General features: G+C 40.6%; 1 protein-coding gene across 3 annotated transcripts in view; it reads left to right on the top strand.

The window, feature by feature from the left end:
* LOC140732322 (integrin beta-1-A-like) overlaps positions 1 to 19,676 on the top strand; it is a 78,818-nt gene that overhangs the window by 26,362 nt on the left and 32,780 nt on the right. For all 3 annotated transcript variants that reach the window (XM_073054794.1, XM_073054795.1, XM_073054793.1), the window contains exons 2-3: positions 15,238 to 15,307; positions 17,836 to 17,921. In XM_073054794.1, coding sequence (XP_072910895.1) covers positions 15,238 to 15,307; positions 17,836 to 17,921 — 156 coding nt within the window. The remainder of the gene's footprint in view (positions 1 to 15,237; positions 15,308 to 17,835; positions 17,922 to 19,676) is intronic.

The following is a 19,676-nucleotide window of genomic DNA, read 5'->3' as shown; positions in this document are numbered from 1 at the left end:
TTAAAAGTGATTCTGTAGGCTGAGGAATCAGTTCAGCTCTGAGGTGAGTGAAGTTATCTAAACTGTTTCAGCAGCCTGATGGTTGTAGGGTAATGACTGTTTCTGAACCTGGTGGTATGAGACCCAAGGCTCCTGCACAATGGTAGTAGTGAGAAGAGAGCATGGCCTGGATGATGGATGCTGCTTTCTGGTGACAGTGCTTCTTGTAAATGTTCTCAATGCTAGGGAGACCTTTGCTGTGATGGACTGGGCTGTATTCTACCATTATTTGTAGACTTTTCTATTCTTGTGTATTGATGCTTCCATACCAGCAATATGTAAGTAGTCAGGATACTCTCCACTGCATCTATAGAAGGTAAATGCTGCATCTGCCTTGTAACTTTCAGCAAGCTTTAAGGCCATTAAAAAAAAATGGAAGCCTCTTGGCCTCTCATTCCTGTTTTGCCATTCTGTAAGGTTATAGCTGATCTTTTACCATTTTTCTGCACAAACCCAAGTGTATATAGTAGAAGTGGAGATGGTTTATAGTGTTACTTGAATTTCTGCTTCCCTTTCAAATGCTGTATGCCAGCTCTAGTGGAAGAACATTTCTAACTTTATGATATACTTGTTAATTAAATTGTGATTATCAAAATGAATGCAGCATGTATCAACAAATTTCATATACACACATTATGCTACTTCAGGTCTTTGCAAGGTCTACCTCTGTTTTGTATCCGAAGCATGCATTGTTGAACACATTTCAAAGTAAATTTATTATCAAAGTACATGTATGTCATCGTATACAACCCTGAGGTTCATTTTTTTGTGGGCATACTCAATAAATCCATAATAGAATCAATGATTGACTACACCAATTTGGGCATTTAACCGGTGTGCAAAAGAGACAAACTGCAAAGAGAAAGAAATAATAAATAAACAGTAAATCAGAGGACATAGGATAAAGAGTCTTTCAATGTGAGTCCATAGGTGGTGGGAACATTTTATTGATGAAGTGAAGTTGAGTGAAGTTATCCACTTTAGTTCAAAAGCCTGATGGTTGAGAGATATAACTGTTCCTGAACCTGGTGTTGTAAGACTTGAGGCTCCTTCCTGCTGGCTCAAGTGAGAAGAGAGCATGTCCATGACCTATCAGCAGCGTCAGCAGAGCTCTACCAACTATATAAAAGTACAGATGGGATCAGCGGAGCAGCCATTGTTGGGAGTAGGCCAGTGGCAAGAGTAGAAACAATGGGCTTTGGCTCGGAAGAGGTGATTGCTCTGTGTAAAGTGTCTGTTAAGGTTTCCTTTTTTCTCCCCCCTCCCCCTTACTGTAACATTTTTAAATGGCTGTGGTGTGCTCCTCGTGCCGGATGTTGGAGAACTAGGAGACCGAGTCTCCCAGGGAACTACATCTGCATGAAGTGTGTCCGGCTGCATGTTAGGGATCTGGCGCAGCAACTGGATGACCTTCAGCTTGTTCGGGAGAGTGAGGATATAAATGATCAAAGTTACAGGGAAGTAGTCACCCCGAAGTTGCAGGAGGCAAGGAGCTGGGTGACAGTCAGGAGAAATGCAAATAGGTAGTTAGATCAGAGCACCCCTGTGGCCATTCCCCTCAAAAACAAGTAGACCGCTTTGGATGTTTTTGTGGGGATGACCTCCCAGGAGAATGCCGTGCGACTGGGTTACAGACACTGAGCATGGGTCAGTGGTGCAGAAGGGAAAGAGAGAAGAAGGGAGCGGTAGTGATAGGGGACTCAGAAGTCAGGGGAACAGATGAGAGATACTGTGGACATGAATGGGACACCCTGAATGATATGTTGCCTCCCAGGTGCCAGGGTCAGGGATGTCTCGGATCACGTCCACAACATTTTGGAGAGGAAGGGGAAGCAGCCAGATGTCTTGGTACATATTGGTACCAATGACATAGGTAGGAAAAGCAATGAGGTCTTGAAAAGAGAATTTAGAGAGCCAGTAGAAAGCTGAGAAGCAGGACCTCCTGGGTTGCTGGATTGCTGCCTGTGCCACACACCAGTAAGGGTAGAAACAGGATGATTTGGCAGATACATGTGTGGCTGAGAAGCTGGTACAGGGGGCAGAAGTTCAGGTTCTTAGATCATTGGGATCTCTTCTGGGGAAGGCATGACCTTTTCAAAAGTGACGGGTTGCACCAGAACCCAAAGGGAACCAATATTCTCGTAGGCATGTTTGTTAGAGCTGTTAACGAGGGTTTAAACTAACTTGGCGGGGTGTGGGAGCTGGAGTGAAGGGACACTGGAAAGGATGGATGGTAATAAAGTAAAGACAGCCTGCAGTCACACTGTCAGGAAGGACAGGCAGGTGATGGAACTTAGTTGCATCCAACAGGCTGAGTAACAAATCATTAGGGATGCAGAGTCAGAAAGGACAGCAAATATGGTACTCAATGTGTTGTATCCAAATGCAAGTAGTATAAGAAATAAGGTGGATAATCTTGTTGCAGTATTACAGATTGTCGGGTATGATGTTGTGGCGATCACTGAATCGTGGCTGAAGGATGGTTGTAGTTGAGAACTGTGGCTGACAAGGGAAGTCAAAGCTGTTATAAAAGCAAAAGAGGGCATACAACAAAGCAAAAATTAGTGGGAAAATAGAGCATTAGGGTTTTAAAATCTACTGAGAGCAACTAAAAATATTAGTAGGGAACAGATGAAATATAAAAGCAAACTAGCAAATAATATCAGAGTGTATAGTAAGTCTTTAAGTATCTTAAAAATAAAAGAAATGAGAGTGGATGTAGAACTACTAGAAAATGGACAGGAAAAATAATAATGAGGGATAAAGAGTTTGGCTGATGAACTAAATGAGTATTTTGTACCAGTCACTGTGGAAGACACTAGCAGTATGCATGATGTTGTAGTGTGTGTAGGAAGAAAAGTGGGTGCAGTTACTGTGACAAGAGAGAAGGTGCTCAAAAAGCTGAAAGACGTAAAGGCACATAAGTCACCCAGACCAGAGGAACTGCACTCTAGGGTTCTGAAAGACGTAGCATTAGAGATTGTGGTGGCATTAGAAATGATCTTTCAAAAATCATTAGACTCTGGCATGGTACCCGAGGACTGGAAAATTGCAAATGTTACTTCACTCTTTAAGAAAGGAGGAAGGCAGCAGAAAGGAAATTATAGACCAGTTAGCCTGCCCTCAGTGGTTGGGAAGATGTTGGAGTCAATTGTTAATGATGAGGCGATGGAGTACTTGGTGACACAGGACAAGATAGTATAAAGTCAGCATGGTTTCCTTCAGGGAAAATCTTGCTTGACGAACCTGTTGGAATTTTGAAGAGATTACAAGTAGGATAGATACAGGGGATGTAGTGGATGTTGTATATTTGAAGTTTCAGAAGTCCTTTGACAAGGTGCCACACATGAGGCTGCTTATCAAGTTAATAGCCCATGGTATTACAGGTAAGTTACTAAAATGGTTAGAGCATTGGCTGATAGGTAGGAGGCAGCGAGTGGGAATAAAAGGATCCTTTTCTGGTTGGCTGCCAGCGACTAGTGATGTTTTGCAGGGGTCGGTGTTGGAACCACTTTTTATACTGTATATAAATGATTTAGATGATGTAATAGATGGCTTTGTTGCCAAGTGTGCAGTTAATATGAAGATTATTGGAGGGGCAGGTAGGGTGCAAAAGGACTTAGATAGGTTAGGAGAATGGGCAAGAGAATGGCAAATGAAATACAATGTTGGGAAATGCATGGTCATTCACAAACTCTGAAGGAACTAGAGTTGCTGCCTTGCTTTCTTAATTGCACTTGTATGCTGGGCCCAGGGCAGGTCCTCTGAAGTAATACCACCGAGGAAATTGCAGTTGCTGACTCTCTCTACCTCTGATCCTCTGAAGACTGGCTTATGGACCCATGGTCCTAAAGCTAACGATCAGTTCCTTGGTCTTGCTGACATCAAGTTGTTACGGCACCACTCAGCCAGATTTTCAGCCTCCTTCCAATATGCTGATCTGTCACCACCTTTGTTTTGTCCTACAACAGTGGTGTTGTCAGCAAACTTGAATATGGTATTGGAGCTGTGCTTAGCCACACAGTCATAAGTGGAAAGCGAATAGAGTAGGGAGCTAAGCTCACAGGCTCGTGGTGCACCTGTGTTGATGGAGACCCTGGAGGAGATATTGCCAATCCGAACTGACTGGAGTCTCCAAGTGAGGAAACCGTTGTTAATTTCTTAATTTGAAATGTATTGGTTTCATGCTTATAATTAACATTTAGGCTGCCAACATTGTAAATATTAACAAACTGTGAAGCATTAAGACAAAATTTGTCAGTAGGCCTTTATTACCATCGCATTGTTTTTGTTTTATAACTGCAGATGCTTCATTTTGTTCTTTCCCATGTCACCACTAATCAAGCGATATCACATTTTTCTCTTTTAAACATTAAAATGAAAAATACAAGAAAACTGTAGATAATGAAAACCCAAAATGAATACAGAAAATCCTGTAAGCTCTCAGCAGGTCAGGCTGCATCTGTTGAAGGATCAAAGATACTTCTGAGCTTCATCTTGTTTCCACAGATGTGTCCTGGACTATGTAGTTTTTATTACCCAGGCAATTATGAATTGTATATTTTGTAATATTACAATACATTGGCAATTTGTTCCTACCAGAACTGCCTCCGCTAGTGACAGAAATTCAAATTCCGCTTGTTTAAAAAGAATCATAAGAAATCTGCACTGAAAACAGAATGCTGGAAAAACTCAATGAGCTAGGCATCTATATAAGCAAGCTACGGAGGGAAAAAAGAGTCGTCTTCTGGATCTCCGTATGGACATCCTATTGATGTGTGTCACAGAACAAAGATGCAATTTTATGGGGTTTTTTTTCAACATTCTCATAGTCTAGTTGCTCTAATTTCATAGACTTAATTATTTTTCTCTATCCAGTTCCCTTAATTCACCCCTTGAGCAGACTTATTGCTACAACAATGCTGTCCCCACTGTTTCATCATTACGCCCTCATTCATCCTCTGCAATTTAAAACCTACTTGTTTCTTCCTAAGTTATCACAGAGGGTTCTCGACACATTAAGTGTTTACCTTCCACTGCTGCTGCCAATCTTGCTAAGTCTTTCCAGCATTTTTCTGTTTCAATTTCAGAGTTCTAGTTTTTGATTTTTCACTAGTAGGATTGGCATTGCTGCACCAGTTGGGGAAATAGCATTTTAGTTTTCTTCTGTGAAATGAACAAACTTAAAGTTCAAATTAAGTTTGTTAACAAAGTACATAATGCATACATCACCATAAACAACCCTGAAGTTCATTTCTTCTTTGCGGGCATTCATAGTAAATGCAACAAACACAATAGGATCAATGAAAGACCACACCCAACAGGATGGACAAACAACCAGTGTAGAAAAGACAAATGTGCAATACAAAAAGAAAGAAAAGTAATAATAAATAAATAAGCAATAAATATTGAGAACATGAGATGAAGAGCCCTTGAAAGTGAATCCATAGGCTGTAGGAATAGTTCAGTGATGGCATGAGTGAAGTTATCCCCACTCATCCCTCAGCCATCAGGTTGTTGAATAATAATGGTTCCTGAGCCTTGTGGTGAGGGTCCTGTGACTTTTATACTTCCTTCTTGATGACAGCAGCGAGAAGAAAGCATGTCCTGGGTGGTGTGGGTCCTTAATAATGGATGCTTTCTTGCAACAGCACTATATATATATAAATAATATCTTTGTTTGTGTGTGCTCAGTGGTGGAGAGGTTTTACCTGTGATGTACTGGGCTGAATCCACTGCTTTTTGTAGACTTTTCTGTTCAAGGGCATTGGTGTTTCCATTCCAGGCCATGAAGCTTATTGATTAGTTTTGAGGGGATGATAGTATTGAATGCCAAGGTGTAATCTGTGAAGATTTTCCTGATATATGTATCTTCACTGTCCAAATGTTCCAGGTTGAGTGAAGAGCCAATGAATCGGCATCTGCTGTCGACCTGTTGTAGCAGCGATGATAAATTCCAGGGCAATTAAAATAGAAAACATTGAAAGCACCTTGTAGGTCAGGCAAGAACTGTGAAAATTAAGTTAACACTTTACACTACTTAAAAAGGAACCTATTTTTATGTTGTAGAATGTTTTTTCAGTTGAAGTAACTTTGTAATGTTCTCCAGATGCTGTAAGATAAGAACATAAATAGGTGCAGGAGTAGGCTATCTAGCCCGTCGAGCCTGCTCCACCATTCAATAAGATCATGGCTGATCTGGTCGTGAACTCATCTCCACCTACCTGCCTTTTCCCCATAACCTTTAATTCCCCTACTATGCAAAAATATATCCAATCTTAAATATTGGGCAGAGAATTCCACAGATTCACCACCCTCTGGCAACAGCAGTTCCTCCTCATCTCCATCCTAAATTTGCCCCCCCAGAATCTTGAGGCTGTGTCCCCTAGTTCTAGTCTTACCTACCAACTTCCATGCCTCTGTAATCTATCCCTTTCATAATTTTATGTTTCTACAAGATCTCCTCTCATCCTTCTGAATTCCAGCTAGTCCCAGGCGACTGGTTTAGTTGGAGGCATATTTACTAGTTTGACCAATTTTGAGGCTCAGCTCTTTTTTTAAATTGTGAACGTACAAGTGGCTATTGTCGTCCCCTGACAAATTGTCATGTATTCAAGGAAAGTGATTAGAGCCAGAGGTAATTAGGCAATAATGTTGATTCAGAATCTAATGGTGTATGGGAACAAATGCCGTTCTCTGCAAAATCTGAACACAGTTTTCTAAAAGTTATATTAATGCCGGGATGCTTGAAGCATTTGATTTGCTGAACGTTATTGGGGGGAAAATTTAGGGTTAGTTTGTATGCACCTAAACAAGTATGGACTTATTAGGAATAGTCAACATGGCCTTGTACAGGAGAAGTCATGTCTCACAAACTTGTAAAAAGGTATAAAAAGGTAAGGAGGGGAAAACCTGGTACATGTATATAAAATTGTGACGCATAGGCAGGATAGTTAGTTTTTCTCCCAGATATTGGAAGACATGGATTTAAGGTGAGGCAGAGAATGTATAAAGGAGATTTAGGGCAAGTTTTTTTCCCCTCAGTAATACATGCCTTGAATGCGCTGCCAGTGAAAGTAATAGAAGCATAGATACTAGCAAGGTTTAAGAGACATTCAGATTTGTATATGAACAGGCACATGGAAAGGTATAGACCATGTACAGGCAATTGTGCAGTGTGGATTGATAACACGTTTGTCACCATTATGGGCCTTTTCTGAATTCCTAACTGGAAAAAAATTGTACTCTAAAACTTGCCCTGACCCAAAGTAACCAGTATTAGAATCGGGTGGTTGAACTTGTGTCCCCCTCTGAAGTGGCAAAGCCACGATTGCAGCAATTGAGAAATAAGGCAATACACTTTAGTGCAACTGGGAAGGAGCATGAAATATATCCTCAGGGTGTGGATTTTTTTTGGTCTAAGTTCAGTTTAAATTGATTGGACTGGTAGTTCAGCCCACAATACATTTTGACATATATTATAATAATACATGCTGTATTATTCTGTCTTCTGTAAAACTTCATGGATCTTCAGTACATTTTGATGTACTAATGATTATACTGTGTAGAGATCAGTGACCTTGTCACTTAATGGCTGCTGATTATTTATAAGGTATTGGGTTAAAAAAAGGATTTGCTTTTCAGTATTGTGGCAGGGCTATTTAAATACTTGTACAATGTTTTAACCTGAGCATCAGATCTGTATGTTGGGACAATGTCTTGGAAAGTCTTGACAATGTGCCAGAGTACTTGCTTGTATTTTCAGAAGTGGCTGCTTCAGTAGTTTTCTTTTTGAGAGATAGGACCTTTGATTTACATTCAATATCTGGAATACAGTGTCAGTTTTAGATTCACTAGAAATGAGCAGATGGGACATGATATAAGTTGAGGTCAGCTCAGGCTGAATGGCCTAATTCTGTTCCTATGTCTTGTGGTCTTTAAAGGTAGAGAATGCATTTAGAGATTGTATAAACAGTAACTTTTGATGGTATTACTGATCAAGTCAATGAAAAGGAGCTGTTAGAAAAGGGACAGAATACTTGATCACCTGTGTTCTAGCTGGCAGTAATGGCCATTTGATGAATGACTTGTATGTTTAGCTTGTCAAAACAAGAGCAGTTTGCATTTGATTTCTTTTTATATGCCTAACTGGAAGATGGCTGCATTCATAACTGTATGAAATGACTGGCAGAAACGAGATGAACAGAGGTACATTCTGTAAGGTGCAAAGGGAAGGTTTAAAAAAATACTGTAATCAGCACTGGTTACACACATTTTAAATTAACATATAGAAGTCTGCAAGAATCATACAGCAAAATTGAAAAGTCAACAGTTGCATACTAGAAATTCAACAGATCTAAAAGCAAAGTTGCAGGTGCAGAAATCTGAATCATAAAATTTGGCATGGGTAGAGCAATCGGTCAGCACCTTTTCTGTAGGGCAGCAGTGGGAAGTACCAGAGGATGTCTGTTTTAGCGTGAGTGGAGAAAATTTTAGAGGAGATGTCAGAGTTGGGTTTTACACTGCGCTCGGTGCCTGCAACACAATGCCAGGGATGCTGATGCAAGCTAATACAATTAAGAGTCTCTTGGATAGGGACCTGGATGTTTGAAAGGCGTAGATTGATCATGGAATTGGTTTAGTTAGATCAGCACAACATTGTGGGCTCATACTGCACTGTTCGGTTGGTTCTGTATTCTATGAAATAAGTGCAATGCTGGAAATGCTGAGGCAGAGGAATGGTGACCAGCACGATCCTCGCTGATTTGGTGCAAATGATGATCTTCACTGTATGTTTCAATATACATAAGATAAATCTTTAAGATAGAGATGATAGGAAGGTGAAGACTGTGGTGGAGAAGTTAGAAAAACCAGAAACGTGTGGAAAGAAACTGGGTGGGGGGGGCAGGGCAGGTAGTTGAAAGGTTGCAAAGGGATGAGAGAATCTAGGCAGATTGGAAGCAAAGGGAAAGGAACACTAGGTACAGGTTACCTGCAGTTGGAAAATTCAATGTTCATACCTTTTGGGTTGTAGACTATTCGGGTGGAATATGAGTTACTGTTCTAGTTGATATTTGGCCTCACCCGAGCAAGTATGGGGAGGGGAGAGCTAATCTTGTAGAATGGAAAACCTATCAGAAACACTTGTGTAGAAGGCTTGATGTACTGTGGATTCCTAAAATTTATAGTTGCTTCCAAAGTTAGTCTGTTTATAATTGGCATTTCAGGCACTAAACCACAGCAAATTACCAAGGTTGCCAAAACACCTTCAACGTCTACCTCCAAAATGAATTGGTAGAACAGAAAGTAACTTGATCTTTCAAGTAACAGCCGGTACATTTGTTTTCAAGTTCAATGACCAAATTCCAACATAACTGAATGTTATCTTCCAATCAGTTAACTTGTAAACAAAAATTCCTTACCACATAACTGGGACTTGAATCTCCCGGCACGTGCATTGATACATAGCTTCCACTTTCAATGATCCAAACAGCCAGGAAGGGCCAGCACTCTTTTTCTGTGGAGTGGATGGTTCTTCATGTGTTTAAAAATAAGCAGCTATCAATTGAAGACATCGGGCAAAAGTTTTGAGGTCACTTGTCTCAAAAGTCTTTGGTATTTTTAAAGCAAATATAGGAAGGTTGCTGATAACCAGTGAATCAAAATATTACCAAGAGAGGATAGAATCTAGTTGAGGTTACATTCTGATCTTGCTGAATGACATCAGGGTCAATGGGCTAGCTGGCCTACTCCCATTCCTGATTTGAAACAAAGTTGTTCCTGTTTCAAAAACAATCGCAAGATGTCTCCAACCATTTCATTTGTAGTCATTTGAGAGGATGAACCATTATGTTATCAGCTTGTGCTTGAGCCTGTAATGCTAAATAAAGGGTTTGCTGTGTCAGTTAATGAGCAGCAAGTTCTATACGTTGCAGCTTCCATCTTTGGCTAATTCAAATCTGGACATCCAGTTAGACAATCTAGCCCAGTACTTTCCTCTTGCGTAGCAGGATCATTAACCCGGAACTCCCAACTGTCAAGACAAGTTGTCTATTGAGTTGCATCACAAGAATAGGTCAAAGAAAGTAAGTGGTGTATTCAGATTGAAAGATAATCAAAATTAAGCACTGAATTTATTTATTTCTCCAGAGGCAATTCTTTTTGAAACATTGTTACTTGATATTTACCTCTTCACTTTGTTGTTTTAGGTTGGCCTTTTATAATTTGTCTTGTATTTAGAATCTTTGGAAAAAAATAACCACTTTTGCCTTTGACCTGCTCTGAAGTTGTGATTTGATGTCTTTTTCAGACCGTTAAAGCTGCTGTGTCAGTTCTCCCCACCCGTTCGTTCTGTAAATGACTTAATATCCAGTATTAATAACCTACTTCCTCATTTCCCTTTAAGTTTGTGAACTGAAAATAATTGCAAAACTTATTCTGCATTTATCCTTCAAATACTCATTACAGCAATGGTTCCCATCTTTGTAAATATGAAACCAGGCTTGTTCACACTAAATAAAACATGCAATCCATGTAATGATGTAGTGGTTCACTATTAGGAGTTGGTGCTGGTCTGCAAATTTTGTGGGGCTGCTATCAACCCAACATCAGGAATAGTTGGTAGACTGAGAATGTTTTTTTTAATCTATGTATATATTTCTGAGCCTTCTAACGAAATAGCCTTAATATTATGAAACTTTGCACTCAACTCCTAAAAATCCCCAAGAAGCTTACCAGAGATGGGAGCTGTTGTGTCTCAAGATGCTGTCTATAGTTTTTTCCAGTCTGTCAGATGCTGAACAGAAATAAATTTAGAACTGTAATCAACTCATTCCTGAAGGTCAACAACTTTGGATACGTTTTGCATGAAGATCTTAAGCTTTGAGTTTTTGTGTTGTTGACAGGGAAACAGCATTGATATTAGTAGTAAGTGATAGTTCAACAAATGGTAGTGAGCTAGTGATCAGAACATTCAAGCGAACAGAGAAGCATAGAAACTTAGAAAACTTAGAAAATCTACAGCACAATACAGGCCCTTCGGCCCTGTGCCGAACATGTCCTTACCTTAGAAGTTACCTAGTGTTACCCATAGCCCTCTATTTTTCTAAGCTCCTTAAGAGACTCCAGGAGTCTCTTAAAAGACCCTATCGTATCTGCCTTCACCACCGTTACCAGCAGCCCATTCCACACACTCACCACTCTCTGTGTGTAAAAAAAAAACATATAACAACTTACCCCTGACGTCTCCTCTGTCCTACTTCCAAGCACCTTAAAACTGTTCACTCTCAATTTAGCTGTTTCAGCCCTGGGAAAAAGCCTCTGACTCTCCACACAATCAATGCCTCTCTTCATCTATCAGCTCTATCAGCTCACCTCTCATTCTCCATCACTCCAAGGAGTAAAGGCAGAATTCACTCAACCTATTCGCATAAGGCATGCTCCCCAATCCAGGCAACATCCTTGTAAACACAAAGTACACTGCAGATGCTGTGGTCAAATCAACACGTACAAACAAGCTGGATGAACTCAGCAGGTCAGGCAGCATCCATTGAAATGAGCAGTCAACGTAACCAGTATACCGTCTGGGTAGTCTCCAGCCCCTTGGTATGAACATCGAATTCTCCAACTTCCGGTAATTCCCTCCCTCTCCCTTACCCCATCCCACTTTCACTCTGTCTCCTCTTCTAGCTGCCTATCACCTCTCTCATGATTCTGCCGCCTTCTACTACCCATAGTGCTTTCCCCTTGGATTCCTTCTTCACTTATCCTGCTTATCCCCCCACTGCTTCCCCTCCCCCACCCTTGATCTTTCCTGATTGTTTTTCCACCCTCTCCCCACCTTCTTTATGAGGCCCCTGCCACCTCCTTCAGTCCTGATGAAGTTGTCTCGGCCCGAAACATTGACTGCTCATTTCAACGGATGCTGCCGGACCTGCTGAGTTCATCTAACTTGTTTGTACATGTTGAAACATCCTCTGCACTCTTTCAATGGCTTCCACATCCTTCCTGTAGTGAGGTGACTAGAACTGAGCACAGTACTCGGGTTTTACATTGCTGCAACATTACCTCTCTGCTCCTAAACTCAATCCCACAATTGATGAAAGCCAATGCACCGTACGTCTTCTTAACCACAGAGTCAACCTGCGCTACAGCTTTGAGGTCCTGTGGACTCAGACCCCAAAATCCCTCTGATCCTTCACACTGCCAAGGGTCTTACCATTAATACTATATTCTGCCATCAGATTTGACTTACCAAAATGAACCACCTCACACTTATCTGGGTTGAACTCCATCTGCCGCTTCTCAACCCAGTTTTACATCCTATCAATGTCCCGCTGTAACCTCTGTCTGCCCTCCACACTATCCACAACACCCCAACCTTTGTGTCATCAGCAAATTTACTGACCCATCTCTCCACTTCCTCGTCCAGGTCATTTATATAAATCACAAAGAGTAGGGGTCCCAGAACAGATCCCTGAGGCACACCAATGATCACCGGCCTCCATGCAGAATATGTCCCATCTACAACCACTCTTTGCTTTCTGTGGGCAAGCCAGTTCTGGATCCACAAAGCAATGTCCCCATGGATCCCATGCCTCCTTACTTTCTCAATAAGCCTTGCATGGGGTACCTTATCAAATGCCTTGCTGAATCCTAGGTCTAATCTGCTAAGTGTTATGGTGGTGGATTTATTTGAAGAGTGAAGAGTTTTGAAAATCAAATTAATTATGAGTACAGGCAGTCCCTGGGTTACGAGCGAGTTCCGTTCCTGAGTCCGTCTTTAAGTCGGATTTGTACAGTCGGAACAAGTACATCCGGTATTACAGATTGACACCGAGTTACGAATGTCCAACTTAGGACAACTCATACTTACGAACTGAGGAAGGAGAATGCCATCCGCCATTTTAAGTAGGATCGCGACGCTGTCCGCCATTTTAAGTCGTTGCCGTTGACACTGTGTTGAGTGTTTAACTTTGTATTTGGCTTAAATTTTTCTTGGTAAGATTCACCCTGACTTGGCGCCCCCCCCCCCCCCGTTCTGGTCGGCTGGTGGCGCAGTGAGATCAGCGCCGGGCTGGAGAACGGAGTTTCCGGAGTTCGATCCAGTGATAGACAGTTCCCATGCTGGGTTGATGTCGATCCAGTGACTCACGTACCATCCGTGCTAGGTTGATGTCAAGCTCGCAACTCGACCTCGTAAAAAAAAAACACTGCCACCTCCAGTTTAAATTCCCACGTGGAATATTGTGGAGGATCAAATACCGGATGTACTTGTTCCGACTTCCGTACAAATCCGACTTAAAGACGGACTCAGGAACGGAACTCATATGTAACCCGGGGACTGCTTGTATTTAGCGTCAGTTAGTCAAACATTTGTCTTAGTATATAGTATATATTTTACCTTTCTATGCATATAAAACACTTAAGAAACTTATGTATTTCAAAAATTAAACCACTGCGTTGCTTAGTAATAATTGTAGCTTTCATCGGGGCAGAGCCTTTCATATGCTCCATTAAAATTGTTCCGATCGTTGACCGACTGTAGCCTAACGCTTTTCCAATGACCGGTGGCATTTCACATCTTTCCAAACGCTTTATTATTTCCACTTTATTTTCAATCATGATTGTTTCCTATCAACGGAACAGAAACACTGCGGGCTTCAGATCCCGAGGTCTGCTGGGTCCTAAGGACCACCACTCTGAATTCCCTGGGTCCTAAAGTCCACCGCACTGAGCCGGGTTAAATGGGGCAAGTGGGGGCTGTGCTGGGCTTGGGTATTTGATCCTCCTCAATATTCCATGTGGGAATTTAAACTGGAGGTGGCAGTGTTTTTTTTAACGAGGTCGAGTTGCGAGCTTGACATCAACCCGGTGCACTCGGGATCAGTCTGTCACTGGATCGAACTCGGGAACCTCCATTCTCAAGCCTGGCACTGATCTCACTGTGCCACCAGCCAACCAGAAAAGGTTGAGGGGGGGGGGGGGGCGGTTCAGGGTGAATCTTGCTAAGAAAAATTTAAGCCAAATACAAAGTTACGCACTCAACACAGTGTCAACGTCAACAACTTAAAATGGCAGAAGGCGTCGCGATTGGACTTAAAATGGCGGACGGCGCTCTCCTTCCTCGGTTCGTAAGTACAGGTTGTTCGTAACACGGGGACTACCTGTATTAATTACATTAAACTATTTTGTCACTGGTTGTCAAATGTACTAAAGTTCATACAGGTGAAATAATAATGAGCTGAATACCCTTGAAGCAAAATGAAGGAACTTTTATTGTATACAGTAGTTTTAATTTCTGTCTATCTAAGTGATTCACAGCTTAATTTGACAGAACTGCATAATCCCTCATTGAAATATAGTATTTAATGTATCAACAACTGGACATCAGCTCTCCAGGAATCTGTCTTGGGCCCAGCATTTTGATGCAATCACAAAGGTGTGCCGATTGCTATACTTCATTCAGACTTTGAGGAAATTTGGTATGTTACCAAAGACTTCTAGCAAATTTCTGCAGATGTACCTTAGAGATCATTCTGGTTGGTTGTATCGCCACTTGGTATGGCAGTTCCAATCACAGGATTCTGCAGGGAGTTGTGGAATCCATCATGTACATTAGCTTCCCCACCATCAAGGATATCTTCAAAAGGCAGTGTCACAGGAAGGACCCTTGCTATTCAGGGCATGGTGTCTTCCCAGTACTACTGTCAGGGAGGAGGTGCAGGAGCATGTCTCCTTAAAATGATGCTAATTGGTGGAAGTTTAGAAGTACCTTGCTGCAACTTGTTTCCAGGAATGCTGACCTAGTCACATGAGGAATCATGGGCAGTTGGGATAAGGTGTTGGCATTTCTCACTAGAGAGATAGGGAAGTGTTTTGGGTTTAGTTAATAACCTTCTCTTCGATTTTGGGAACCTAACTGTTGTAGTTTGAAGCTCTACAAAGCCTGTAAATTACTCTTGGTTTAGTGAATATCATGAAGATAAAACTTAATTTGTATTGGTATGGAAGAGTGGAGTTTTACTGAAGAGCCTCTGTTCCCAACAATTACCTGGTCTCATTCTATTGATTCATTAACAGAACAATTGAATACTTGATACAATGCTATCACAGGCATTTTCCCTAAATAGCTTAAAGTAAAAATTCAGGCAGAAGCAAGATTTTAAATGCATCTTTGATTCTGACTTTTTGTTTCAGATGGATTTGAAATGTATCCTACATACTTTACTGATTTGCTGCTGCTGCTGGAATGGACTTGCGCAATCAGGTAACACAAATGGTGTTAGTTATTTATTATTTAATCAATAAAACATCAATAATAATTTCTGAATAAGTTTTCCTAAAAACACAAGTGATTCCACAGGGTTATTGCTTACATCTGCTTTTCTCAATTCAAGATATTGAATGGTATCTTCTCAGAAAAGTCCATCAAGAATTAATCATTGTTCACTGGATACTGTCATTGATAATATCTGCTTCTCATATATGCTGATGCACCTACCTCATTGTTTTTCTTAACCCTTTCACTACATCTATGCATTGCTGCAACTCATATAGAACCATATAATAGGTACAGCCCAAGAGGATATTTGACCTATGCTCTGCTTCCTCAACAATATCTGCTCCTCCACCTCTCTTTGTAACGTCCACAAACTTGGCCACAAAGTCATCGTCCATCATCCCTGTAGCACAAAAAGAAACCAAACGCTGACCCTTTGGAACACCACTAGTCATCAACACCGAACCAGAAAAAGAAGTCTCTTTACTCTTTGCCTTCTGCCAGTCAGCCAATCTTCTGTCTGTGCTAGTATCTTTCCTGTAATACTGTGGGTTCTAATCTTTAACAGTCTCATGTGCAGCACCTTATCAAAGAACTTCTTAAAATCCATGTAAAGAACCTCCATTTGTTAACTGTTGACTGCATTCTGTCCATTGTCACTGCTTTTGTTTAAATGGGCCTCTTCCTAGAAACCAGTTCTGCATGTATTTTCTCTCCTCCTCATTTCCTTGCTTGGTTTCATAGTCGTGCAACACTGAAACTGGTCCCTCATCCCACTGAGTCTGCACTATCAACCACTCATTTACACTAATCCTACATTAATTTTATTTTCCCTACATTCCTGTCTGCCCCTAAATTCTATTAGTCATCTAAAAGCCAAGAGCAATTTATAATGGCCAATTAACATGGGAAACTCTTTGTTTTTGGGAAGTGGGAGAAATCTCGAGCACTTTGGGGACATGCAAATTGTACAGAGGATGTGGAGAGTCTGCAGAAGGATATAGATAGGTTAAGTGAGTGGGCCAAGGTCTGGCAGATGGAATACAACATCCACCTTGGAAGGAATAATAGAAGAGCAGATTATTACTTAAACAGTGAAAGATTTCAGCATGCTGCTGTGCAGAGGGACTTGGGAGTGCTTGTTCATGAATCACAAAAAGTTGGCTTGCAGGTACAGCAGTTTATTAAGGCAAACGGAATGTTGGCCTTCATTGCTAGAGGGATTTAATTCAAGAGCGGTGAGATCATGCTGCAACTATTCAGGGTATTGGTGAGGCCGCACTGGAGTACTGTGTGCAGTTCTGGTCTCCATACTTGAGGAAGGATATACTAGCTTTGGAGCAGTGCAGAGGAGGTTCACCAGTTTGATTCCAGAGATGAATGGGTTAACCTGTGAGGAGAGATTAAGTCACCTGGGACTACACTCTCTGAAATTCAGAAGAATGAGAGGGGATCTTATAAAAACATACAAGATTTTGAAAGGGATAGATAAAGATAGATGCAGGAAAGTTGTTTCCATTGGTAGGTGAGACTAGAACTAGGGGACATTGCCTCAAGAATCAGGTGAGAAGACTTAGGGTGGAGATGAGGAGAAACTTTTTCCCAGAGAGTGGTGAATCTGTGGAATTCTCTACCCAGGGAAGCAGTTGAGGCTTCTTCACTAAATACAGTTGGATAGATTTTTATATAGTTGAGGAATTAAGGGTTATGGGGAAAAGGCAGATAGATGGAGCTGAGTTTATGGACAGATCAGCCATGATCTTTTTGAATGGCGGGGCAGGCTCGATGGCTGGATGGCTTACTTCTGTTCCTGTTTCTTTTGTTCTTATGCCTGTAGTCTTGGGGAGAACATGTCAACTCTATACAAACGGCACCTGAGGTCAAGTCTAGAACTTCCAGCTATGCCATTTTCTTTTTAAGTGATGATGAATCAAAGTATCACAAGGTTCTAATAAGATTTGTTTTAAAAAACAATCTTATAAGGCACTTGTAATGCTACTGTGACATGAATTTCCTTTGGGATCAATAAAATATCTATTTTGTAAGGCGATAGAAATGCGACCTAATATTGAGCTGCTTCAAGATCTGTGGAGAAAATTCCAAAAAATTAGTATTTTAGACAAATATTTGTGAAGTGGCTGAAGCTTGTAATTCAAAGAAAAATTAATATTGAGTCTGTCTTTGAAAATTAATGAAGGAAGACGGAAAACCAACTGAGGAAAACTGGGGAATTTTGAACAAGGAGACAAAAATTTAAAGAGTTTAAATAAACCATTGATAATAGGTAAATAGGAATGTTTAATGATACAGTGCTGACATGAATTTTGGGTTGAAGTTGTATGAGAGACAGAGCCTGTTTCTGCTGAAATGATCCTGATGTTTATTTTGTACAGTTTAATTTGTCAGTGGTTTTTAATCTGGCTTGATAGCTACAGCTGAGGGATTCTGTTAAACCTTTGTACTTTCAGTGTACAGCTAGACAGATTAAAATTTTAAACTTACTTTCTGTTTTACAGACCACAGTGAGTGTTTAAAAGCCAGTGCAAAGTCATGTGGAGAATGTATACAAGCTGGTAGAAACTGTGGATGGTGCACCAAAGTTGTAAGTTTTACATTTTTAAAGTTTTTGAAGAATTTATTTCATGACTTTTGATTTCGCTTGAGAAGAGCAGGGAGAAAGGGGCAAATCATCCAGGCTCTGGGTATTTACAGTTGGGTAGTATTCACACACAGCTAAGGTTTCTCAAACCAGTTCTTCAAGTGTAGGCAGCTTGGTTATGGACTTGTCTCCTAAAATAAATACTTACTAAACATCAGTGTGCTTACTAATTCAATTTTAAAACCAACTATAGAAATTTTGAATATCTTGCAATCTTCCCCTGGGATTAATAAATTGACAGTATTCTTAATTAATCTTGGTTTGATTAAGTTGTGATTAAATAGGAAAATTTGTTCAACTTACTAGATCCTTCAGGGTCTTATTGTTTATTACCACAACAGAAGGTGTCTTGTAGGAATGGCTTATTTAAAAGAATTTTGATCATGGGAAATTTTTAAAAATACACACACACTAGATGAAGTCAAACACAACAGCTTTAAGACGGCTGCCTACAGCTGTACTGAATGGAAAAAAATTATGAAATCCATAAAGGTATAAGCAAGAGAAAAATGTATAGCAGGAAAGGTGATGGAAACATTCGGGTCACATAGCATTTGCAGAACAAGAAACAGTAATGTTTCAGATCAAAGCAATTGCATTAGAAGTGAGATAAATAAGTTCTAAGTTGCAGGGAAAGATGAGTATAGAGAAAATTGGAAGGTTGTGATAGGGCAGATAACAGGAGAGGTGTAATAGCAAATGTGATTGTGCAGAGAGGGTGGCAAAGCCTGTTTCATAAAACAACAGTTTTGGAGAGGTGAAGACAGGAGATGGGGGAAAAAAAAATTCCCAAAGGAGCAAGATTTTGTTCTAAAGAAATGTGCAGAAAAAGACCTAAGTATTAGAAACAGTTGGAAGGTATAACAAATATCAAATGAAGTTTAGGATTTCAAAAAAAATGTGCTGTAATCTGCTGACAAAATAGAACACAAAAGGACTAAAACAAAATGGGTTCTGATCCAAATATTTTTCAGTCTGACATGCATAAATTTTGGTAGAAGCTATGTTGTCTGCTGTAAGCTACATTTGATTATATGTGTAAGCTTCTGAAACTAATTCCAGAGAATAAAAGAACTGAAAATGTTATAGTGAGGCACGTATCTTTGTGCCACAATGAGCCAATCATAACTTGTGTTAATTGTGAAGCACAAATCTCTCCAACTACTAAATTCACCTAGCAAACAAAACTTTTTTTTAATGTCCAGACAATTAATTCCAGTAGAAGTGGTAGAGGCAAGTTCGGTATTGTCATTTAAAGTAAAATTGGATAGGTATATGGACAGGAAAGGAATGAAGGATTACGGGCTGAGTGAGGGTCAACGGGACTAGGTAAGAGTAAGCGTTCGGCATGGACTAGAAGGGCCGAGATGGCCTGTTCCCTTGCTGTAATTGTTATATGGTTAATTGTATATCAAGGTCCTATTTGCATTTCATGCACCATTCTGGCAGTTGTGAAGAGCTATCCTTTTGAATCAACACGTACAAACAAGCTGGAGGAATTCAGCAGGTCGGGCAGCTTCTGTGGAAACAAGCTGTCAACGTTTCAGGCCGAGACAGTGACTGCTGGTTTCCACGGATGCTGCCGGACCTGCTGAGTTCCTCTAGCTTGTTTGTACGTGTTGATTTGACCACAGCATCTGCAGTGTACTTCATGTTTACTATCCTTTTGATAGATAGATAGATAGATACTTTATTCAT

Source organism: Hemitrygon akajei, chromosome 8 (genome assembly GCF_048418815.1).
Source record: "Hemitrygon akajei chromosome 8, sHemAka1.3, whole genome shotgun sequence".
Classification (NCBI taxonomy): domain Eukaryota; kingdom Metazoa; phylum Chordata; class Chondrichthyes; order Myliobatiformes; family Dasyatidae; genus Hemitrygon; species Hemitrygon akajei.
Note: the sequence above shows the minus strand (reverse complement) of the source record. Positions and strands in the feature narration are given on the sequence as shown.